Source organism: Cinclus cinclus, chromosome 1 (genome assembly GCF_963662255.1).
Source record: "Cinclus cinclus chromosome 1, bCinCin1.1, whole genome shotgun sequence".
NCBI lineage: Eukaryota > Metazoa > Chordata > Aves > Passeriformes > Cinclidae > Cinclus > Cinclus cinclus.
The window spans coordinates 104,943,091-104,968,979 of record NC_085046.1 but is presented as its reverse complement, the minus strand read 5'-3'; the positions used below and the strand labels follow the sequence as shown (position 1 = coordinate 104,968,979).

The window sequence follows — 25,889 nt, the reverse complement described above, 5'->3', positions numbered from 1 at the left end:
GGCGGCCGATGCCGGCAGCACTGCCATGGAGGAGCAGGCGCTGGCGGCGGCTGAGACACCCCGGGCCGCCCGGGACTGCGTTCCCCCCGGGTCAGGCTTCGACCAAGCTCGGCCCCGGCCCCTCCAAGCCGGCCGGCCCCAGGCCCCGGCGGCCGCGGCGGGGGCGGTCCCGGTCCCGGTCCCGATCCCGGGGCGGCGCTGTAGCGCGGAGCGGGCCGCGGGCAGCGGCAGCGGGAGGCGGGCGCCAGCTCCTCCTTCTCCTTCTCCTTTTCTCTTCCTTCTCCTCCTCCCTCGGCGTCGGGGTGGGCTCGCCCGCGGCAGCCGGGGTGTGGTGTCCTGCCGTGCCGTCCCCCCGTGTGCGATGGACTGGCAGGTGCTGACCAGGGAGCTCTCCCTCTACCTGGAGAGCCAGGTCCGCGTGGGCTTCTTCGGCTCCGGCGTAGGCTTGTCCCTGGTACTGGGTTTCGGCGTCGCCTACGCCTGCTACTACCTCAACAGCATCGCCAAGGTGAGCGGGAGGGCGGCGGGGCGGGCGGGCTCCGCAGGTGTCCCGCCGACGGGGACGGTCCCGAAGGTCACCGCGACCCACCGCCCGTAGGCGGGGGGATCGCACCTGGAATGGCTGGGGGGGCAGGGTTCTGCGGCCGCCTTGTCCTCGCGTCGCTCTTCCTTCCCCCGGAGGTGCTGCCCCGGGGCCCGGCCGGCCGAAACCCCGCTCGAAGCCCACGCGGGCCCGGCAGCGCAGCCTCCCCCGCCCGCCGGGGCTGCGTCTTCCGCGGGGGCCGCCGGTGACCCCCGGAGGCCGCCGGCCTGCGGTGAGGGAGAGCTCCCCTGGTCGTGCTCGGTTTGGGAGAGGAAGGGGCTCCGGCCTCGGCAGTCCACAAAACGCAGTTGTACCGGTTGGAGAGCTTGGCCGGATGCCATGGTTGGGAAAGGGAAGTTAGGAGACTGCCCTGCACAACACGAACCCGACTACTCGGTTCACTAGTACGGCAGGTGATAAAGTAATTTTGCCGCCCTTGTGTCACCGTCGGTACCATGCTAAGTACCTCTGGAGGCACCATGGCAGCGTTTTGGGGGCTGGAGCACTCTTGAGCATCTCATCATCAGCAGCAGTTTTACAGAAAAATTAGGCAATCTCAGATTACTTGGATACGGTGAGCCTGGTGAGATCTGAAGTGGCCCCGTGGTGAGAGCGCCTCGTTGAATGCGTAATCAACTGAAAATACGCATATCAAAAGGTTTTTGACTGTTGAGGACCTGAGTGTTGCCACGGTCCTTCAGAGAACCGCTGGGAATGTAGCCTTCCTCTTTAGAGAGAAGAGGGTACTTGATTTTGGTTAGGGGAGAAAAACGAAGGGAGGATGTGCCATTACAGCTGTTTATGTGGAATGGTTTTCCTCAAAGAGTCTGTCATTGTCCTGTTAATGCTTGCATGTTGGGTAGTCACTGTGACAGAGAGATACAAGAAATATGGTTGCTAAAACCTGAGATGCTTGGTATACAGGGACTTTTCCATGTTAATTGATAAACAAATGGAAACTGTAATCAAATTGTCTGCATGCAGAGCATTCTTAGAGAGGAGGAACCGATGCAGTTGTGTACTGTAGAACGAGATGCGAGAAGTGTGCAAAACCAGCATACAGGTGAAAAAAGGTACTGCGGTCAAAGTGCATGCATGAATTAAATGTCATTTTTGTGTGGTCCAAGGAAACAGACTTGGTAACATCTCTCTTGCCTACTAAGAAACAGTGCGATTTTAATTTGTCAGTGAAGATACAATGCTGGTAAAAGTAGAGCTAGATTAGTATGTTATTAGAAATAGGTAAGGAATCCTTTATGCCTAATGGGTTTTGCTTTTCACTTGGGTATTTTTGGCATTTTGTTTCGTTTTCATTTACTTATCTCTGTACTATGAAAGGTAAAAGCATTGCAAATGATTATATGAAATAAATTAAAACTGAGAGACTATTTAAATAAGCTTTATTTCTTTCTTTCTTTTTTTTTTTTGTTTTATAAGAATGCCCATGTCTGACTGTAGTCTCTTTTCCTAGAAACCCCAGCTGGTGGCAAGCAATGACCGTTTCTGCCGCTTTCTCGAGGAATATTGCCCTGTTGTGACAGAAACTTACTATCCCACAATTTGGTGCTGGGAAGGTCGGGTACAGACACTCCTACGCCCCTTTATCACATCTAGACCCCAAGTACAGTACAGGAAGTAAGTGCCTTTATTCTTGAAAGTGTTTGATTTGATATCCAGCTGTTCTCTGACTGTGTCACACCCACTGCCATTGCTCAAGTTCATGCCCGTTTTTTTTTCCTTTATGCCCACCTTTACAACTTTGTCATGGACTTGAACTATCTTTATCATGGATCCAATATGAAGTAGGTTTGAAAGGTCAATGTTCATAAATGGGCCTATTTTAGCTCAGAGAGTTTTGTAGCACTGAAATACAGGTGACAATATAGGAACTGATGTGGCTATATGTTCACAGGATTACTCAGTGGATGAAGTCATGAAAGACATCTGGAGGCCACCTAGTCCAACTCCCCTGCTCAAGCAGGGTCACCCAGAGCCAGCTGCCCCAGATCATGTTGAAATAGCTTTCAGATTTCCATAAGAATGGTGACTGCACAATACCCCTGGGCAAATTGTGCCAGTGCTCAGTCACTCTCACATTAAAAATGTGCTTCCTCATATTCAGAGGGAACCTCCCATGATTCAGGTTGGGCCCATTGCCTCTTGTTCTGTCAGTGGGCACCGCTGGAAGGAGCCTGGCTCCATCCTCTTTGCACCCTCCCTTCAGGTACGTAAAGACATTGCTAAGTTCTCCCTGAGCATTTTCTTCAGGCTGAGCAGTCTCAGATGTCCTAGCCTTTCCTCATAGGAGATAGTTTGTTCATCACCTTTGTGGCCCTTTGCTGGATTCTCTCCAGTATGTCCATCCAGTCCGTCTTGGACTAGGGAGCCCAGAGCTGGACTCAGTACTCCAGGTGTGGCCTCACCAGTGTTCCATAGCAGAGCAGGACTGTCTCCATCAACCTGATGGCTATACTCCTCCTAAGCCTCCACAGCCTTCACACTTTTGGCCATCTTTCCTGCAAGGGTGCATTACTGGCTCATGTTCAACATGGTGGCCACCACAAGGACCTTCGGGTCCTTTTCTGCCAAGCTGTTTTCCAGACGGGCAGCCTCTACTGGTCCATGGGGTTGTTCCTTCCCAGGCACAGGACTTTGCACTTCTCCTCACTGAACTTCATGAAGTTCCTGTCAACCCATTTCTGTAGCCTGTTGAGGCCTCTCTGGATGGCAGCACAATTACTTGGCCTATCAAATATTCTGGTGTTTGAATGCCAAAATTTTGCAAAGGTCATGCAGTCACTGTATCCATCCATTAATCCAACATGTTGTACCTTAACCATAGTAGCCACATTCAGCCTTGTTTTGAATATACCAAACTTCTGGGATTTTCAGAGTAACTTTTACCTGTGGAGTTTATGTTGTATTCTTTCATGCCTAAATTCTAAGAGGGGAAAAAAAAATCCCTTATATTTATTTTTTGTCCTCAGCTAATCTCTTTCACACAGAATTGAGACTTAGTCTGGCAAATGAGGCATTTGGCACAAGACCTAAGGAGAAGGACTTTTATGCGCCGGAACCTGGATTCAACACAAGTTGTTTCAGCTCTGCTTGAACAGTAGAATAGATTTAGCATTTAGCAGCTTCCCTTAAGTTTTAGTAACTAGGAAACATTTCAGTGGTATGGCCATGTCCACTTTTTCTAGTCCTTCTTGTACACTTTTATTTCAAGGGTTTTGAGAGAAGAAACATAGTTCCACAGGGCAGTGCTTATTTTGCACCATTTTAGATTGTGTTGGCAGTACTCACTAGCATTGCATCTACTTCCCATTACTGAAAAAGGGCAAAGCTGAGCTAATGAGTCCAACAAGGCTGGTCATCTTTAAAATCTGCAGTAGTCACTACCAAGAATTTAAGAAGAAAAATCAAATGCAAGGTAGGCTTACATTTCTGTAGTTTCTACACCAACTCCCTCCAACTATTCAAATATGTATATATTAGCTTTTATCTACGTTTGGCTATCTCTTCTCCATTTGGATAACTACTTTTCTAAGTTATGAAAATAAAGTAACACTTTAACTGTTCAAATTTCCAGGAAGTGGGAAAATTTGTATGTTTCTAAAACAAAAAACTAAACTTTTTTGTCATTGTTTAATGCACGCGTAGCTTTGTGAGATATTACAGTATTTGTTGCATTATTAAGATATATGCTATAAGAGTGCATTTTAGCACACCTCTTAGTGATATGGGGTGAAAGATGAAGTAGTGTGTGTGTCTGTGCTCTGCATGTTTAAAACATAACAATCCATTATACACTTGACTTCTTTGGATGAAGAGGAAAAAAAATGCGATAAATGTTTATTACATTACCCAGCGTGCTATCAAAAGATTCTCAGATGATTCAAAGGAAATCTGCAGTGCACAAAAATGCCTGTATAAAACACAAGGTAGTGCCAAAAATCACATTAGCTACAAGCTTTCAGTACATCAGCAGCAATTTATGAAAGGCCATGTCTTCATTTACTGAATGGGAATTACTCTGCAAATTGACTGTTCTAACTCTTGTCAGCTGTAGGTGTAACTCTTTCTGAATGCAGACATGCCTTGTCACATGGCACTTTGAGTATTAAAACATAACGAAAAAAGAAGAGTTCATACCTGGTAATTTGTAAACCACAAGCACTCCTGTGTGTATTTATTTTTCAATCTAATCAGTGTTGTCTTAAAATGTACCTTTCAGTGAGCTCATTAAAACAGCAGATGGAGGACAGATTTCGTTGGATTGGTTTGATAATAATGACAGCTCATATTATCCGGATGCCAGCACAAGACCCACTGTCCTGTTATTGCCTGGCCTGACAGGAACAAGCAAGGAATCCTACATTCTTCATATGATCCATCAAAGCGAAACACTGGGATATAGGTACTGTTGTTTTTCATTGCCATTAATTTTGCTGCTTCTGCTAGGATCCAATATCAGTATGTGTAAGTATCAGATGCTTTCCTAAGGGAAATGAGATCTGAATACAGTAGCTTATGTAAGGAAGTGTTATTAGTAATAATAATCACAGTGGAATTATATAACAGGCAGTAGATGTGGAAGGGCTGTTTTAATATCTACAGATGTGCCCCAGAGATTGCAGTGAAAGCCAGCTAAGTCTGCACAGGGCTTTGCTGCTGCTTCTTAAGTTATTATATTGCATTAGGTGTTAAACTTTACACTTTCTAGAGAAAGGGTTTGTATTCAGCTCCAAGAAAACTTGTGTGGATTGTTTGCTGGCAGTCGGCCTCAGAGGAGGTCAGCTTCTGAATGCCAAAATTGCTTGATTCAGCAGCTTCAAATTCCTGGGTGCAGAAAGGAGAGCTAGCCTGCTCTTACTGATGGTGTTTGAGGGGGCTGTCACCTCTTCATTGTTACTGTGTAATTTAGTTTCATTTTAAGGCTTCTGGTCAGAGTTGGGTAACATAAGTGGATTAGTCAATGAGTAGACTCCTTTATGTAACCATATTGCTACTGCACATTAAAATTAGTTGTCGTTGTTCCAGGATCTGTATTTTGGAATATTAGATTTTGTCTTTGCAGATTGGCTTCTGGTGCTGACTCCAGTAAGTTCTTCGACTATATGTGTATTTATTAGCTTCTATCTACATGTTTGGGCTGTCTCTTCTCTTTTTGGATAACTACTTTACTAAATTATGAAAGTAAAGCAACACTTTGATTGTTTAAAGTACTTTTTAAATCACTTTGAAACTTAGCAGTAAAAAATATCAGAGGAAAACCCCAAATCAACAACTTATTACTATTAATTTTTAAAGTATTCCTGGAAGTTATATCTGCATTTCATCCCCTAAGGGGAGAAGGCAGAACACTAAAAAGTGGAGCTTCAGGTCAGATTTCAAGAAAATGCTGTAATTTTGTTTTTAAATAGCAACATTTGAGAAAAATACCAAAATAAGTATTCTTTCATGCCTTTAACCCATCAAACTATGTATACTATTTAATAAAATTATTTCCGTGAGATGGTAAAAGGGCAATAGAAAATTAATATTGTTTGAGAAAGTATGGATTCCTAAATCATGGTAATACTGACAGAAGATTTAGAGACTCCCACCAACAGAGAGACCAGAAACTTCTGCTGTACCAGATGAGAAAAAAAAAAATTCACAAGAACCTGCAACTTAGATCCAGCTGTCATTATAATTTTTACTTGGCTCATTTCTTCCAATTTAATAGAATTATGTAGCTTTGGAGGATGTCTGCACACGGATCTCTGACATTCTTTTTTCAGAGCACAGCTTTAGGCTGGGTCCTGCACTGGCAGAGCTCTTGGCAGAGTGCAGGCAGGACATGTCTGTACCACCCTCAGCTAAACCTTGAGGTTCTCACCCTGACCTCCACAAATCACAGTGTTCTGATAGTCCCACTGACCTCAGTGAACTCCATTTTGGTATAAAGCTTGTTCCACACAGGTCAGCCTCTAGGATCTGTGGGTCTGTAAATATTTATGTACTGAACTTATTCATAGAAGTGGATCATTTTTCTTTATGCATTTTCATTTTTTTTTTTTCTGTGCTTAAGTTGCCTCTTCTGGTGAAATTAACAATATACACAATTGAATTTACTGTCTCAATTTTTAGATGCGTGGTTTTCAACAATCGGGGAATTGCTGGTGAGGAGCTTTTGGTAAGGATGACTTCTAAGATAAACATCTCTCACTTATAAGTGGTAATTATGAAATCATTTGTGCCTATTTGTACAGTTGGATTTAAATGACAGAAACTCAGAGCATGGGTTGAAAATGCAGACAAGAGATTTCAGTCATCTGGTAGATCAGTCATGCCAATATTAATTTTTTACTTTGAAATCCTAGAGGATCAACTGGTCAACACATGATTTTTTACTGAATATTTCATTTTAGGAAATTATTCAATTAATAATATATGTAACATTAAAATGAACAATCCTTACATTTTCTTTCCAAAAATAGTGCAGTATCTAAAATGTGCACATCTCTGCTCAGTCATTGCAATTTTCTCCCAGTGATGTAACATACATATCCAACTACAATCCACTGTAATTTCTTTCCCAGTATAAAATATATTTTTGATATGGTTAAAAAGGTGTGCCATTGGAAGTGATTCACACAACATTGTTAGTGAATTAACAGACCAGCTTTATATGGATATCTGTATCCTGAAAGTTAAATGTGTTCTTGTATTTTTCTCAGCAATCATGACACAAACTCAGCTACCGAGGACATTTTTTTGGGACAGGCATATCATGTTTGCTTAGAAATAACTGGCCATTCCTCAGATGAAAAAATCTTGAAGCTAAACGTTTTCTGCAGCTAGGGACAAGGCATGATGAAATATTGCTGAATAAGCTTTGTTTTTTCATATGCGTTCTATTGACAATTCTGCAGCTGGAATGAATGTGCATAATACTCAGTATTGTTTTATATTTTTTTAAACCCCTGGTTTCAAACTTCAAAAAAGCTCAGAATGTTTTCCCATAATCAGATAAAGCATTTCAATGCAAATATTGCCATGTTAAGAGTAGTTTTCTGCATACTTTGGGAGATGGATCTACAAAGCAGTTTTGTGACACACAAAGTCCTTATTGATGAATTTCTGAATCATTTAGAGAAAAGACCCCTTGTTTGGATACATTGTGTGTGTTTTACTGTAATCGGATTTACATCTTTAAGCTTTATAAGTTCTTGTGGTGCAGAAAACCAGCTGAAATTATCACATTTTCTGCAAAGAGGTTTCAACGTTTTAGTATAAAATCCCTACTTAATGACTCTGAAGCATAGTTAAGCACCACAGTAGAAATTAGTTATGTAAGCAGTTCTTTTTCTAGTCACTTCAAAGATAGATTCAAATTTACAACAAATAATAGTTATTTAAAGAATACTGTTCTCATTGATTATTGAAAGCTATTGTGAATTATTGCTCTGGAATAATAAAATATTACATTGACCACAGCCACTGTGAGCTAAGATGGTGTTTTAAAATATCTTCATAGAAAGCACAGATAGCTAAACATTAAACTGTCTGGAATTAACTGAATTTAAAATGAAAAATATATCTTTAGTTTTATAAACTTTAATGAAATACACTTTCACTTAGAATGCATTAGATCCTAGTTACCCAAAATAATTTATTTTTCCTTGTAAAGTTGACAATTTAATTAAAATAAAACATTCACACTATTTATAATTAATAGGATGTAAAACAGCGAAGAGTGATTCATGCGGATGAGAAATGGAAATGCAATATAAATGGAAATTAAAAATGTCTTCAGTTCTAATTATCTAGATTTAGCTTTTCTTTCCATTTCTTAATCTTTGACATCAACATTTCAATATTCTTGTTAAATGTGTTTTAAGTAATTAGTTTAATGTTGTTAAAGTCACCCACAAATCACCAGTTTAACTGAAAGCAATTTAAAAAAACACCCTTGAAATCCATCGTTGCTTTAGGCAACAGGAAAAGTTCCATTAATGCATAGTTATGTATTTTTATATTTAATGTTTCACTGAATTTTGGCAGTTCAGTCAGTACCTATAGTTAAGTGCAAGTTACTAACATGTTAGTAGCAGCTATCAAGTTAAAAACCATTTCTTTGGAGATGAGATCTGGACAACACTATTAGAAAAAAACTGTGATTCTTATGGTGCCTAAATGTATTGGTCTCCCTCATACTGCTCCAGACAGTGCCTCAGGTCAGGCTATGTGGCCTGTTCCAGGTGTCTGTGCAGGGGAGGCTCAAGAGTCATGCTTATCCTTCAATAGAAGTGGTTAAAATCTTACCTAAGGGTTATCCAATCTGATGCCAGCAGAAGTCTTTTCAAGTCTCAGTCAGGATTTAAAGAGACACTAATGATGGATAAAGAACAGATAATATGTTTCATTGCTTCAGTTACTAGAATACTTTCCTAAATTAGGTAAACCACACTGGGGAATTTATTTATCTGTTTATTTGACTGTGTTGCATGTAGAATCTAAATATGGGTTAGTTTTCAAATGCTGGCTGACAGAACTTAAAATCTAATGCTTTCTTTTGCATTTGAATGTGGGTGAATATAGTAAAATTGATCTTATAACTTCCTTTTCTGTAAATGACAGCCTTTATAATGTTTCCATTTCCTTGGGGTATTTTAAAAAAATCAGTATCTATCTAATTCTGATCTAGTTCTCTCCAGTTTAGCATGTTCTCTGTTCAGATTTTGTCTAATGACCTGGAGGTTGCAGATACTGAAGATACCTGTCACCTCCTTTGTTTTGTAATGATAACAAGTGTAAGTCCTTCTTTCACCTCCTTCTGAACCACTCTGGATTAATATTTGCCATTTAGTGAAGCTTCACAATAAATGATAAATTTATCTTCTTATATAATGATCCACTGTTCAGTATGCTTTGTCCTTAAAGGATAATACAAAAGCTTATGATGGCATTTTTTCCCTCTTGACTCCTTACAGACACCAAGGACTTATTGTGCAGCTAACACAGAGGATTTAGAGGCTGTTATTCATCATGTGCACAGCTTGCACCCCTCAGCTCCATTCATGGCAGCAGGTGTTTCCATGGGAGGGTAAGGTTGTGTAACACAAGTCCCAGCTTAACTGTGATCATAAGACTGGTGTAGCCTGATTTTAAATTATTACTCTGGAAGAATTTACTGAACTGCAGGCAAGTTGGGTTTCTCTCCAACAGTTAGTATGCAGAAGACCTTTAGAAACTTCATATCTCTTTAAGGCTTTTACCTCTGTTTCAGGGAAGGTTGAAATTGGCTAACATTTAAAAACTGGGAGGGGGAGGGGGAAAGGGGGGAATGGAGAAAGACAGGAAACAGTAACAGGCATATTGACAGCCAAATAGGTAGGCTGTACCATCTTTGGAAACTATGGAGGCTGTCTTTGGAACAGACAGATATGAAATAGGATCTTGAACTAACAGACCATGTTTCATAGCAACCTCTGGCAATAAGATTTGTCTTCACTCTGTGTTCTGCAGTGTGTGGGTAGGTTAGGCTGGAAGAGGTGTGGATATCTGCTCTGTCTGGCTCAGAAGCAAGAAGTAGTATTGTTGTTCAAACTGGTATGGATTGGCAGAGCATATGATATTAAGATTTGCCATGTCCTGGCTTCTCTCCAGAAAGCACAGCAAGAACAGACAATGATAGCTGTTTCTTAGGAACACAAAAAAAACAAACAAAAAAAAACCAAAAAAAACCCAAAAAAAACCAAAAACAACCACCACTGCTAGAAGCTAGCAGAAATATTCCAGCAGCCTCTTTAACAAAAATCACAGCAGAGGAGAATTTTTTTCCTTAGGAATACAGCAGACACAGTGGTAACTTCTTTTCCTTTTCCCTCAGAAATTTTGTGGGTAATGGGCAGATACAGCCCATATATATTGATATTAATATATATTCCTATATATTGACATTAATCTATCAATCACTTGTCAGACCTTTGAGATAAATACATACTTGTTCAAAATTGCTATTCTCTGCTATTTAGCAAATCTTTAGTCACTAGGTTCCCTATTCTGCTGAACAGTAGTCCCAGGAAGGAAAAAGGCTGGCCAGCCTAACTTCAGTTCTTTGGCAAGATCCTCTGGGAGCCATTTCCAGGCATATGGGGAGTAATGTTGACAGTTTTCATCAAGGACAAAACATGCCCAGGTGATCAGATTGCATTCTAGGATGAGATGACTAGCTTCACTTATGAGGGGAAAGAAGAGAATGTTGTTTGTTCTGAGTCTTCTTTTGTACCAAAAGACTTAGAGGAGCCTTTCTTGCTGCAGAAACCTTTCTGTTCTTGGATGTCTTGGATGTCTTGTACATCCCTTGCTTGTTCCAGCTCCAGCTGAACTTCAGTTTTCCTAACTGCATCCCTGCATGCTTGGGCAATGACTGTTTCTCACAGGCAGACCACCCCTTTTCTACCTTAAAGATACTTCCTCTTGAAATTGGTCAGAAGAGTATTTTTCTTCCATGTGACCTTCTGCTACTCTTCCTGCATATAAGAATGTATCACACTTTTGCTTTATGTTTGATTATCCTTAAAGTCCCCTTTGGTCTTCAGGCCCATCTAATGTGAGATCCTGCCAACCAGATCCCTGAACAAATGAAAGCCAACTCTCTCCAGCCTTGTAATTCTGCTACTTACCTCACCCACTTTTTTCATCTTAAAAATGTACCATCAAATAATCTCAGTGACCAAGACTGCTTTGCATCTTCTCTATCTGACCAGTTCTTCCTTACATATGAATAGCAGATCCATAGACTCTTTTTCCTATTTAGTTCCTTGATTGTGTATCAAAATATTGTCCTCAATATTCTCCAGAAATCTGGTATGCTTGTGCTTTTCTGTGGCAGTTGATACTGGGATGGCTACAGTTCTCTGTGCCTGGCAATTATGAAGGGCTGAAGGTATGGTAGAAGCTGGCAGTGCTGTGACTGGTACCAAAGACCACATCAGCCCTTAGTATAATTTCTGTCCTTGGGTTAACCTAGTTATGGTATCCAAAAACTGGCAAAGTCTGTTGCAGTGGCACAGGGAATCTGCATTGTGTACCTGGCTTATATGTCACTAGCACCACTGGGCAATTTTAGGCAAGGTGTTCCACCTTCACCCTCCAGTATGTTTTTAAAATCCTGAACCAAAACCAGAAAGCATATGCTTAATTGCACAGAACACTGGAATAGTCTCTAATCATCAACATGAGAACTGTTTCCATGCTTCAAAATTAATTGGAGCATTGCATGTTTAAAATGAAGTACGAGCAAAGATCTCACCAGGGACATTCTACAAAATCATCCACTTGTCTTAATCTAGCAGGAATTTTTTCTTGCTTTTCAGAATTTTCTGAGAAGTCAAATAATCTATTTGCCCCAGTTAAGAATGAAAATAGATATTCACTTCAGATATATATATATATATATATAAATGTAAATGAAACACTACCTGTTCTACTATCTTCAGCAGGTATTATTGTGGAAGGGGACTTTATTTTGTAACATAAAGATTCCTAAGCCTTCTCTCTAACACATACACATTGTGAATTGTTAGAAAAGTGCTTCTTCTGCTACTGCAACTTTTTTTGGTTGGTTTATTGGACTGCTGTCCTATGATGTGGTAGGTAGTGCAGAGGAACAAAGTCTCTGTGACAGCAGGCTGGTTCATAATGTCTTTGCTAAAGGTTGCTACCTCCTGAAGTACAGTAGATGAGTCCAGGAAGCTATTCAGGAAGCTGTCTTAATGTTAACTAATTAACTGGTTTGTGTTGAAAACGTGGTATTAAAATGCTTGTTGTAAACTTTATGGTCTCAGGCACTATAGTAAGACTTAGAGCTTTTCTGTCAGTATTTTTATTTTACTCCCTTCTTGCAGTTTTATTTTTTCTACATTTGAAGGGTAGATACTTGTGAACCCCCCCCCATTTTCAACTCAAGTGTACATTAGCAGCAGAGACTGTAAGTTGCAATTGGTCAGAAAGACAAGACCTGAGCCATTTATTTGGGTCATAATTTTGTTTCTTAGTTTTATTGATTGTGCAAGGCTTCATTCTTCACACACTTTGTGTTAAAGAAGAGCTATATTCTTCCATATGGATGAGGTGAGGTAATGACACTACCTTAATCTCAAAAGACTTCTTCATAGTGAGGCACATGTGCCAGGGGCAGCATGCATTTGTCAGGCAAGCTTATCAGATTTATCACATCAGGAAGACCAAGACTAAGATGGAAAAGTTACTAACACTTAGGAATGCTTGTTCCATGAGTAAGAATCATTTTACTTTTCCATCCTTTTAGTGATCTAAGACTTAATACAGCTCTATTTCTAAATGCACTCCTACTCACACCCTACACAGTGCACCCTGTTCCTCTCTGATAGTAGAGAAAGTAAACTTCATGAGTCATATGTTCATTATGTGACTACCTTCTAGGTGTAGTAGGCACAACTGCAGGATTCATAGCAGAAACTATTGAAAAACAGACAAAACCATGGCTGTTACATTTACTCTAAATTGAAGCAAACAGTTTGATAGTATGTATGTTTCTGTTTTTCATTTGTAGCATGCTTCTTTTAAATTACCTGGGCAAAACTGGCAGAGACACTCCTTTAATGGCAGCTGCAATTTTCTCTGCGGGTTGGAATGTTTTTGAATCTGTAGAATCTCTGGAGAAGCCACTAAATTGGCTTCTTTTCAACTATTACTTGACCACTTGTCTACAATCCTCTATCAGCAGGTGAGTTGCCTTCTGAACTATTTAGCAAGGTGGAAGGATTTTAACATGAGATCAACAGCAGGTATAAAAATATTGGCAAAAATAATGCTGTAACAACTCTAGTTGTTCTTTGTGCATTATTTGGTAAGTTTTGAAATCAAATGGATCTTTTCAAGAAAGTTTGTTATCAATGTGACTAAATTTATATGCTACTCAAGGGACTCGCAACAAGCCCAATGTACTTCTGTATCCATGGGTGAAGTAAATGGATTTAAAAAATTTTTAGACTTGTACATATTGACTTTGAATAGATTTACATATATAATAATTGTTTTAAGTTGGTGTTCACTGAAAAACCACAGAAAGCCCTAGTTCATAAGTGGCTTTATAAAATCAAGGTGTATTTTGTATTCCCAAATATTAAGTTCTCTTATCTTTGGCATCTTTCTCATGGCTTATGCAGATTTTTACTATGTTGCTGGATGCGCCTACATATGGATGAACAATTATTCTGCTCTTGGATTCCAGACAGATTTTTAATATGACAGAAAATTAAAACCAAGCATGTTAGAGAGTTACTTCTATAAAAGTATCTGTAAAGCATAGAACTTCTACATTTGTTTACATAACAAAAAAAAAACCAGGCCCTCCAATTTTTCTATCCTTCTTTTTAGGCATCGACAAATGTTGGAGAAATTATTTGATATGGATCTTGTGATGAAGGTATGTGAAAATGTTACTTCTGCTTGAGCTGGATGCTGTTTTCCAAATGCTGACATAGTTCCCTATTTGAATTCTGTACTTCAGGCTAGAACTGTTAGAGAATTTGATAAGCAGTTCACTTCAGTCATGTTTGGCTACCGTTCAATTGATGATTACTATGAAGATGCCAGCCCGTGTCGCAAGCTGAAGTCAGTAGGAATTCCAGTGTTATGTCTAAACTCTGTGGATGATGTTTTCTCCCCAGCTCATGGTAAGTTTAGGCTTTTTAAAATATATTTATCTGTATATGCAGTCATTAAGACAAACTACATAGGTTTGAGAATAAACTCAGACCTGTGAGTAGAAGTGTATTTAAATGTTACTTGCATGGAGGATCAAAAGTTCCATGTCTCAGTCTTGTAGTTAAGACACATATAAAACAGATTACGATGGCGAGACTTGATTAGTACAGGATGCAGAAGTATATGGGGTGGCCTCATTAGGCATTAGTGCAGTCTTTACAGTCAAAAGAAAGAAACAGGCACATTTAGGGTGTGAGTTATCTCGCTGTAAAGAAGATACCAGATGTAGTGCCTGCTCAGAAGTACCTGTTTCTGTTCACCAAGTATGAAGAGAACCCATAAAAAACGACCTTGGATTCTGATGTCTGGATGTAGACATTCACAATTCAAACTGTAAACAAGTGGGGGGTTTTGCCATTCTTCAAGTACCTACAAATAATGTCTGGGAGTTGCTTATGTTTGAGATGACATGAAATCCTCATCTGTTGATCTCAGTGACACCTCCAGTGCCTGTAAATCGTAAGTAAAAATAAATAAATAAAAAAATTAGTTACATCTAATCATGTAGGCCAAAATCTAGGGTAAGGGAAGAGATACACACAAGGTGAGCTCCTAGAAGGAGGCATGTTGAAATTAGTAAGGAGCATCAGTATCAGCTAAGTAACAGGCTGAAAACTGCTTTCCATTTTCTTTGTTTCATGCCAAACATGTGATCATTTTGCTTTTCCTCTGAAGATGAAAACCCTGTTGCTAACTATTCTGAAAATATATGCCTGCTCCTGTGGTCTGTGTATTGGTTATAGCTTCTGAAAAGAGAACAAAGGCTAGTGTAGAGGAACACCACTAAAATGAACAGCTGGTTGAGGCAACAGTCTTCAGCAATGAGCACCTGACTCCTTTAAAAATGTAGTTTATACAACTAATTTATTTCAGGGAAGTTTTCTTCTGCCACCACAAGTGAAGTGAGATTCTTGCAGAATGAATCATGAAACCAAAGTGAGCAGGCACAGATCAGAACAACAAGCAGAAATGAAAGAATTGGAAGAGACTCTTTGTGTGTACTGTTCATCTGTGTGCAGATGTACAGCACATACAGAAACATGCACACACATTACTGTTTATAGTTTGAAGACCAGTTAGAGACAAATGTGACATGAAAAGGGCCACTCCAGTAGAATGCACTAGGAAAAGTCTGATTTATTCTTCTCTAGAACAAAAGGCATCCATGCTTTGCATGAACAATGTAAACAGGTGACAGACACCTAATATGAGGGGAAAAAATGGTGACTCTAGATTAGCCAAACTACCTATCCCTTACATTGGCCAAAACAGAAACTTAATTAAAAAAAGTCTGAGTAAACACAGCAATATTATAGTAGAATACTATATGCACCTTTTAAAAATTTGCAGTTCAAATGCTTTCTGAAACAGCATTACTCCCTTTCTATTTATTAGCCTCTGTACGATTTTTTTTCCTTGAAATTGGATAGTTGCTTGTTCTCTTATAAGCTTATAATGGCCTGAAAATTAGAATGGGTGGGCTGTGACCCTAAAATCTGTGTCCAAATATAAAATCTGGCTAGTTATTCTGAAGACAATTTTTATGGGTTTTAGGACCCTAGAGATGAGCTTCCCTTTGCACTGTAGGGAGGTCATCTGCTGTGCCATGTTTGTTTCAGAGAGTATCTGAAAGACAGAACAATGGTTTCACCTCTTTGTTTAACAACAGCTTAGTTTGTGGTTTCTGTCTAAAGTTAAGTAATAACTGGCAGGGTCTACCTAGTTAGCAGTGACAACAGCAGTAAACCAGTGAGTGTGCCTCAGTCCCTGAAAGATTTGTTAACCTTTCCCAGCCCATTATGACTGGGACTTGGACATTTGTTACCTAGATGAAAGCCAGTGCAGTTACTCCATCCTCTTTTTACCTCCAGCTCTCAAGAGCCAGCTATTGATCTGACTCTATGACATTTAATCTGAACACAAGGAAACAGCAATGCTGGCATAGTTTGTGTAGTCTCCATCTATTGACATACTCACAACTTTACTGGACACAGCCCTGGAAAACCTGCTGTTGATAACCCTGCTTGAGCAGGTGCTGGACTAGATGATTTCAAGAGATCTCTTACAGCCTCAGCAGTTCTGTGATTAGTTTGAGTACTCAAAGATTGAGTTCCCTAGACTGCGGCCATAGTAGATACCTGAAACCTTGAAGCTGTTTTGTCAAAGTAACACAAGTCTTGGTGAACTATGGGATGACTGGTTGTGTAAAATCAAGGTATCTAAACAACTGTGAGGATGCCTCAGAAGTCTTGCAGTGTAGAGGGGGGCGAGGTAGAACACCAGTACTTCTGAAACAAGAAGTACTAAGAGTCTATTGTAATGACTGTCCATCTTCTCTTAAAACTCTGATTGTAACCATCCTTTCTCCATGGAGATATCTGAGTGGCTAGGCATTTGTTTATTCCTTGTTCACAGAGTTAATGCTGTTCGTTGTAAAGCCTTGTCCTTGTACAAGTTTACCTCAGAAAGGGCCACTAGGACGATGGGAGAATGTTGATTTCCAGCTAACAGCACGACTCTGTTGTAGCTGTATATCCTTGGTTCCTTTTTCTTTTGAGCTATGCACCCTCAGTGGGAATCCTTGTGCTGGCAGGAGACACAGAGCACCCCAATTGGTAGCCTGGGATTTATGTCTGCTGCCATTAGTTACTGGAGTTCATTCATCTTGACTTCTTCTGTGAGCTGTTCTATGTTAGCAAACGTAAAGGGCTGGTATAACTCTTGGAGGTGACCTTATTTTGGCAACTGTGGGGGTTTTTTTTCTGATTTAAAAACTTCTATGTATGGACACATAGATGCCTGTGGCAACCAAAGGCAGCTTCCACTCACAACTACATCATGGATTCAATGTCACAAAATTCATACTCATCCAAACCCCAGCCTTTTATTGACTTAGGGGACTGCTTATTTCATGCCTCATCTCTCCCAGTGATACCTACCAACTTTTAAACCACCTTCCAATTTCGTTGTAGGTAGCTGTAGTTTCCAAGAGCTGGGAAACCAGCCCAGAAAACTCATCAGGGAGAAAGCTGTGCCAGAACTCCTTTGTGTTTAAATAGTTTCCATAAAGCCAGGCACATCTATCTTCCACTAACAGAGCTTGAGGAATACAAAACCAAGTCTGCTTTGTCACTACATAATGTGGACCTAAAGAGACACTTCCCTTAAAAAGTGCAGATGCTCAGTTGCTTGTTACTACCTGATCATTTATTCTCATGCGCTTTTTGGTACGCTTTGTACTTCCCAGCAGCTATTTTTAAATATACAGGGAAAATGTGCCATTTGATCTCATTCCAGTATTACGAAGAAGCAATAAATATGCAGTCCTTCCTTAATGTTGCTGTTCAAAGTTCATAGAGCTTGGCAGCTGATGTATCTGTAGTTTAATTCGGGAATGCAATTCTCATATTGCCTAATACTGACTAGTGAAAACAAATATTTTCTTCATTGCATGACACTTCTCTCACTGTAACTAATTTAAACAAGCCACTGCTTCAGGAAATACGTAATAAAGCCAAGTCAAGCCCTTGTATTTTGTAAATGTAGAAAATAAGTCAGGAAAATGGAGTGATAGCATTCATTATCACTGTCACATTTAACTTCTCATCTGAAGTGGCATTTTTCTCTGAAGAGACTTTTAGCAGTGTATTAAGCATCTGACTTAAATTTCATTATACTAATGCTTAGCTAATTGCTGCTGATGAGCATTGTGCCTGAACTGTAAGCCTGCCCTTGGAGCTAGGTACCAGGCCAGCTTCCTTCTGATCCACTGTGACAAATAAATGCATGTCTGAAGCTCAGTTAAATATATTTTATTGAAATCTCTGAAGCTTTTGATTCCACCTGAATTCAAACTTGGAGTAATTGCTCTTAGGTGATAATTTACATCCTGTTATGTAAAAGAGCACAGTTGAATGAAGTTGTCAGGAGAGATCAAATGGCCAAGGAATGGCCAGATAGATAACAATTAGGTCAAAAGTTTAGGGAACAGAGAAATCAAGCAAAAAAATTGAATGTTTGATAGCAATGACTTACATATTTTTTCTTTTGTTCTTTAAGAAAATAATAATTATTTTTGGCAAAGAAAGTACAACAAATTGGTTTTGAACAAAGTAGTTTTGCATACAAATATTTACATTGTGGTTCTGTGATCACAAATCACAGGTCTGTGCTTGCTGGGTCAAATAGCAGTACAGATTTTGGCCAAAATAAACTTAAGTACAATGTTATGTGTGGACAAAAATGAACAGTGGTATGTTTTGGCATGCAGTCCTATCTCCTAGAATGCATACATCCAGTGCTCCATTCATCTGCCCTTTACATTGCAAAATTTACTCTGTTGCATTGTGGTTTTATTTATTGGACGGCTAACAGTCCCTAGGAACAGCCTTGAGAAAAATACCACACCACTGCCAAGCATCATTTGCATTTTGGCACTGAAGAGCAACACAATATACTCAATTCTCTTCCAAGAACCTCCAGAGCAAGAAACTCTGCTGGGGAAGAAAGAGTTACATGGACAAATAGAGGGAATTTCAGGATGGGGAAGATGACATTTGTAAAGACCTACATGTGGCTTGCACCTTACTGGGCATGGAAAATAATCAGCATCCTAGTGCAGGACTACTAGGCTTCTAGGAAAGAGCCACTGTAGCTGTGTGGAGGCAGGCAGCACATGGCTCCCACTCCAGTATCACCAGCCAGTTTGGGAATGAATGACCAGCAGCAAACTGATGTGGGAGCTATGATTATGCTGGCAACCTCTGAAGGACTGGTATGCAGAGGTCATGGTGAGATTGGCCTGTAAGGGTTTCCCCACAGTAGAGGAGACATTTATTATGATCTCCCTTTTAATCCCCCAGCAAAGCAGTTTATTACAGAAATGAACATTCTCCCTACACATTGACACTAGTCTGCTAAATTGAATGACTGTCATGTTTTTGCATGTTTCAGCTAGTGAAGAGGTATGTTCAGGCCAGTTAGGAGCTGATCCTGAATCCATTAGGACTGATGGAGCTCTCATGTCAATCTCTGATACTTGGAGGTCAAATCTGTCTCTCCTCACATGCTCCTTCCTGCACCTTGCACAGAAGCCTATTTATTAGTCCCCTCAGTGACCAGGCAGACAGCTGCAGAACGGATGTGGAAAGTGTGATTCATTACCTGAAGCAGGCATGGGGTTTGTGTCTGATCCCCACTTCTCTTTCGGGTTCTATTTAATACAGACCACAGACTACTGGAGGGAAGCAGATCAGATGTCTTGGTACAGATAAGTGGGCAAATTCCTATGCAGTCAGCAGAAGCTGACATGAATCGCAGCCACTCTCTTTGTGCATGGCAACGTGTTCCTCCACAGAATCCAAGAGAGGCAGATCAGAGATTGCTGAGTAGATTAACTCAGGCAAAACTCCAGACAAGCGCGTGCCGAGTCTGAAAATGATGCATGTGTTGGATTGCAAGAAATAACACATTGTTTCCTGCATCTCATGTTCTCAGCATGTGCTATTCCCCAGTCTAGGCTTTTACATCATTGACTTTTTAGTCTGGCCTCAGTACTGCTTTAAAAGGCCCAGATCCTGCATACGGTATTTTCAGTTTTCCAACTGAACAAAGGAAAAGCCAAGGACTTCTCATAGAAGCAGTAAGAAGCACAGTTTCTTCCTCCTAGTAAAGAATCAGAAATACTTAATAAATGCTGGAATCTACAAACTACTTAGATGCCTGTGATTTTGAAAGGAGGGAAAGAGTAGAAGAAATGGATAGCACTGAGCAGCAAAGAACCTCGCACATTTGGCAAGAGAGGCCCCATTGCTCTCTGGAGCTCAGTCTGTGCTCCTCTAGGGTATGGTCAGGTATGGGGCAGGGAGCTTGTCCACACCTGCACAGTCAAAGACAGTAACCCAGCTCTGTGGGCAGTTGGTTTGGCATCCAGTGGAACAGAGCGTGTCGTTCCAGGCACGGCTGGTAGGGACCTCTGAGGCACAGACTGCTCCCCTGGCTCCACAGGTGCAGTGCTTCTGCCCTGATCTATTTTAAGTTGCACAGCTGTTCCCCACAGTCATTGCACTCAAGTTCTCCTGTGACTTAGTCTGGCTGGGGGCCCTTTTTTGGCTAAGCAAAGGGCTACTCTGTGCCCTTACTCTAATTGCTGAAAATGAAGGCAAACTGGCATCTCAAGCACACAGCTATGAGTTTGCCAGCATCCAAATGAAAGTAAGGAGCACATCTATGAAGAAGGTAGTAATATGCAGAGACAGGGACTATTCAAGGACAATGACCTTTGAGATAGCAAATTTATAAAGGGGTAAAGGAACAGACTCCTAGGAAAAGGAATGAGTGGAAGGTGTCTCTGAAGGAAGTGCAGTCAGAAACAGATGTGTACAACTGAACACCCCAAAAATTGAATCTGATTCAAAAATACTTTAAAGTAAGTAAGGAAGTAGTATAAATCTTGTGAACAACTTGCTGCTCAGTGTTGTAGTGACAAGGTATTTCTAGTTGAGCAGTGTATGACTTTAAATCAGCTTTATTTTCTTGTCATAACAGTTTTTAGACAGCACAGTGAATGAAACTGCTGCTACTCCCTTCTTTGGACAAAGCATTTTTCTTTTGCTGTTGCTTTTTCTGTCAATCATGTATAATCAAAAATCTATATGATTTTTTTCCCATTTCATAAAGTTTTTTTAATTGAAAACTGGAACTTTGAAAGCCATTCTTTACTGAAATATGCTGAGATTTCTGCTCATTCAGATGTCTACTTAACATACCTAAAACTCCAGAGTAAGTTGCTTAAATAATTTTATTTTTATGGATCTGTGGTGTTTGCAGTCATGATATAAAGCTCTACTGCTGTGTCAATCAGTTCAAATGATAACAGGGTCACCCCATCACACCAAGTAGCCTTTGTAAAGTCATACGCGTTCTCCGGTGTCAGTCTGTGCTCACTGACCTCTATTTTCCTTCACTAAAGGGAACTGCGCAGTGGTGAAACTGTTTAAGCCACACATCTATGCAGAGTCAAAACAGGAGGCACTGAAGCCTCCTTCCTACACATTTCCAGATCAGTGCATATCTCAGGTGTCATTCACTGATGGTTTTAAGCTAATTGTAGGCCATTGCTGAAATTGCCACCTCACTGAAGGCTCCATCTGACTGTGGCTGCCGCTATTCTGATGTTGGCATTAACATGGGGAACTGGATTAGGGTGCTAATCAGATCAGGAAAACTAACCCAGCAAAAGAAAAATCCTTGTACTATCCAGTCCTATAATCTACATTCTAAAATAATTTCTAGCAGTCACTATTCAGTAGAGAGCCACTAATCTCCTGGGTGGCACGGAGCACTTTCTGTGTCCTTGTACACTTGTTTGCCCCTTCATCTTTCTCTGTTTACCTTGTGTTTTAGATTATGGGCTCCTGAGGGCAAGAACCATCCCGCAGTGTGTTTGCATGGTGTGCTCTAAACATACAGGTGTAAACATACGGCAGATCAGATATAATGATAATCTTTTATATTAGCTGATAGGATATCTTACAGGCCGAATCTTACCCTGATGCTAAAGGTTCTGTGCTTGGAGTCTCATACAATTGCAATTGAGGGCCCAGTTCCTTAGTTTTTCTAAAGCCAAATATTGTAACAACAGTTAAAAATTAGTCCTTTTACTTACACTATTTATAGCAAATCATAAGTGTGCATTAACATGGGTGCTTTTCCATCAGTGTGAGTGAAAGACAGATGAAGCTAAAATTTTTACAGCACCCAGGGAAAAAAAAAAAAAAATCACACAGGTAAGTAAGGTGAGGTAATGATGAAGAGAAAATTGGCTTTTAATACAGCTGTGGTTCCAAACCCTGTATGACATTTAAGTGTATATTAATGCTGTGCCTATTTATTCATACATAATATGAGAAATATTTAAGAGAAATTATTCAATGGCTGGCATTTCACAGAAGGTTAAGGACTTAAAATGTTTTTACCCTCCTTTTAGCTATACCAGTAGAAACTGCCAAACAAAATGCAAACGTTGCTTTGGTTCTGACTTCGTGCGGAGGCCATATCGGTTTTCTGGAAGGAATATGGCCAAGGAAGTGCACTTACATGGACAGAGTCTTCAAGCAGTTTGTGCAAGCTGTGTTTGAGCATGGAAATAAAATCTTTAGCATGTAGCTTTGGACCACTATTATAGCACAGTGGCACATTCTGACAAGGGCAGTTAAGCTTAGTGCACAAATTTTAACTTCTGTAAGCCAGCAAATGGATAAAGTCTATTACTACATGCAAAAATATTTTTGCCTAAGATTTTGTAGCAAGAAACTAAATGTTATGTTGTCACTTTTATATTTATTTTTAATATGCCTTACTAAGAATGACCTTAAATGAAACAGTGTTCTGCATACATCAAATTGCACTTAACCAAAACTATCAAGTAGAGAGATTAAAATTCCTCAGGATTTTAATTTAAACCAGTATGTATTTAGGAGACTTTATTTAGATGGCTTTTACTATTAGAATGGCGACACTCAAAATAGCTTATATTATCCTGTCACATATAGTACCAGCTGGCCCATTCCTTAGAGCACGGATGGTGAAAAACTTAAAATAGGAAAACAAAAGGAGGGATCAAATAAAAGTACCAATTCTTCACATAAATCAAAATTTCAGCATGTTATTCCACAGCATTAGACTGATACCTGCTTCTGCTGTTCTGCCCTGAGAGTATTCAGATTTAGGATTGTTTATTGTTTTTTCAAACTATGTCAATGCCATACTTGTCTTACATGGTTACTTTTTAAAGAGCTAATTTATAGTGTTTACATTTAACCAAAAGATTCCTTTAAAACAGTACTGTAATAACTTATGTAATTAAAAGACATTTTGCATTTCAGAGTTTATGTAAAGCTGGGTGTTGTCACATAAGTAACACATACTTCATATAACTGGTAAACTTGGTGATTGAACCTGCTATGTTTATATTACCTTGCGAGAACATTTCAGTTTTAAAGAATAGATATTAGAGCATCAGAAAATTATTATATAATCTGCTTTAAATTAAAAAAGACAGACAAATTCAAACCTTTTGTCTCTGCTATTGTTTCATATTGTTTCTTAAAAGAATGGAACAAACTGTTTAAAGAAAGTTGGGATGGAGGTCAGAGTTGTGCCTCTGGTTTGTTTACTTAATCATTTGTCACCATTTTGGCAGTAGGCTGTAAAATCATTGAAGGCACTGCAAAACAGCTTCTGCCCTAGTGGCTTACGATTTGTGAGGGTGGCCGAGGCATCGCTGTTCTCCTGAGCCCTGACAGAGTGACAGCCAGCATGGGCCTTTGAGGAGAAAGGACAGATGGACAGAATATATTTTGAAACTGTTGGGAAGCCCTAGTTTAGGGCATACTGAAATTTAAAACAGGCCCTTAAGCAGTATCTGTGGAGCACCCATCTTTTGCTGATCACTGATTTGGGCCCAGCCACATACAAGAAGTCAGGAAAGATGCCTCTGCATTTTTATTTTTATCTTTTGAGCAGGGTCAGTACAAGAAGAAAATGCAGCTAAAAAAAGCAAGTCAGGTCTTTTGTCTCAAGCAATACGTGAACACTCCTCTTGCAAGGCATGTTTCCTAGTAACAGCAAAGGAAGAACAAAAATACTTTTTGTCTTTAGAAAAAGAAATTGGGACATGCTATGCAAGAGCTGTTTTGTAACGTAGATGGTTGAATTAAGAAAATTAAAAAGTGCTTTCAAGTTCTGACTTTTCAAACAGGCACTTGCGCAAATAACAAACTCTTATTTTTTCTCTAATAAGAAAAAAGAGGAAAGTGACTTGCAAAAGTAAAATGATTTTTTGTGCATGCTACTACAATACAGAAAATAGTATATTGGTAGGGTGCCTTATTTATTCTTGTATTCAATTCCAGGTTTTATGTTCATGCAAAAACAATGAGCAATAAACAGTGTATTTAATGTTATATTTGTAAAAGTATTTAGGTACGGCTGTTCAAAATTTAGCATCAAGTATTAATAAAAATAAAACCACTTACATTCAATCACACCTTGCCATTTAAATAAAAGTAATATGATTAATGCCAGAATTTCTGTCTCTCTGCACTGTCTTAATTTAGGTCCAATCCCTATACAGATCTCCATGAGATATTTATCTTTAAAGCTACATCAAGCAAAAAATTTGTAAAGCTGGTGTTCCCATCCCAGATGTACCCCAACAAGGAAAAGCACAGCATGCAAGGTGGTAACAATCAAATTTTAATATGGGTATCTTCAAGCTTTCCTAGTCAGACTTTCTGAAACAAAAAATGCAGACACCTCAGACTGTACACAGTACACACAAGATAGAAACAAGTGCCATAAACATTTTTGCTGTGTAATAACTTTGTGCCTCACACACAGTTTCAGAAGTGAGCCAAAATCCACAATGTGCCTTCTATTCAAAACTGTGTGAATTCACAGGGTCTTTATCTGGCTTTTCATGTGATCTGATTATCCAGGAATCAGCAGGGATATGCAATACTAAAGGTGGGAGAAAGTGGTTAGCTCTCAGCGTACTCATTACTGGAAAGACGGAGTAGAACAAAAATGAAATTCTAAGCCACAAAGGCTGCAGACATCTACCTCTTAAAAAAAACTTTCCTCCTAGTTCAGAATCCTGAAGTGGCTGAAGTTGGTGGGGTTCTCTAGAGGTGATCTAGACCCTCCTGACCAAGACAGGACATATCACACACATGCCCTGGAACATCCACCTTCTCTCATTTTTCCCTTGGAATCAATGCATAGTACAGTTCTTTTTCTCTGTGGGGCCTTCAGTCACACATGAGCCATTAGTGGCCTCAGATGTCTTAGCACCAGATCATAAAGACCAAGGCTAAGGTGTAATTTATTATGTCCACTCCTGGCTTAAAAAAAAAAAAAAAAACAACCAGGAAAAATTCCAATAGGCAAATATGGTTCTTTGAATACAGAGAAACTAATCCATCCACATTTCACACTGAACAGAAGAATTAATGCTCTTTTAAGAAACCAAGTCACATAACAGAATCATTTAAAATACTTAGCAGAAAGGGCTGTGGATGACAGTCTACAAATCCACAGGAGCTGGTGTCAAGATAACACCAATAAAGCAGCAGTGACTCCAGGCAGAAAGCTTGGTTCTGTCGATGTGGCACTGAGTGTCACACTTCAGATACCAACATGCTGACTGTTGCAGAGTGTAGTCACTCCAAAGCCTAGACTCACCATTACAGACATTGGAAAAGGGCTCCACATTCAATAATTACTCCCCAGATGTGGTTCAGGAAGCTTTTCCTTACCTTCTCTGCTGCAAGTTGCAACTTCCAGGTGAGATTTAATAGTCAACTGTTCGAGCCCTTCAAATCCACAGAATGGACCTGCTTTCTTTATCTCGGCAGTTCCCAAATGTTTCAGACAACAGCCTCCTCCCCTTTTACTGGAATAGTCTGGAGCCCTTGTGTGCCACTCACACAGGTATCCACTC

At 39.9% G+C, this 25,889-nt stretch overlaps 1 protein-coding gene across 1 annotated transcript; it reads left to right on the top strand.

Annotated features, from left to right (window-relative positions):
* The first annotated feature begins 352 nt into the window (after window positions 1-352).
* Window positions 353-22,552, top strand: ABHD3 (abhydrolase domain containing 3, phospholipase). Its single transcript, XM_062501155.1, has 9 exons — window positions 353-508; window positions 2,055-2,218; window positions 4,821-5,003; window positions 6,719-6,764; window positions 9,565-9,677; window positions 13,170-13,343; window positions 13,997-14,045; window positions 14,130-14,295; window positions 22,374-22,552. The coding sequence occupies exons 1-9, from the start codon at window positions 362-364 to the stop codon at window positions 22,550-22,552; spliced, it is 1,221 nt and encodes a 406-aa protein (XP_062357139.1). The 5' UTR covers window positions 353-361.
* Window positions 22,553-25,889: the final 3,337 nt, after the last annotated feature.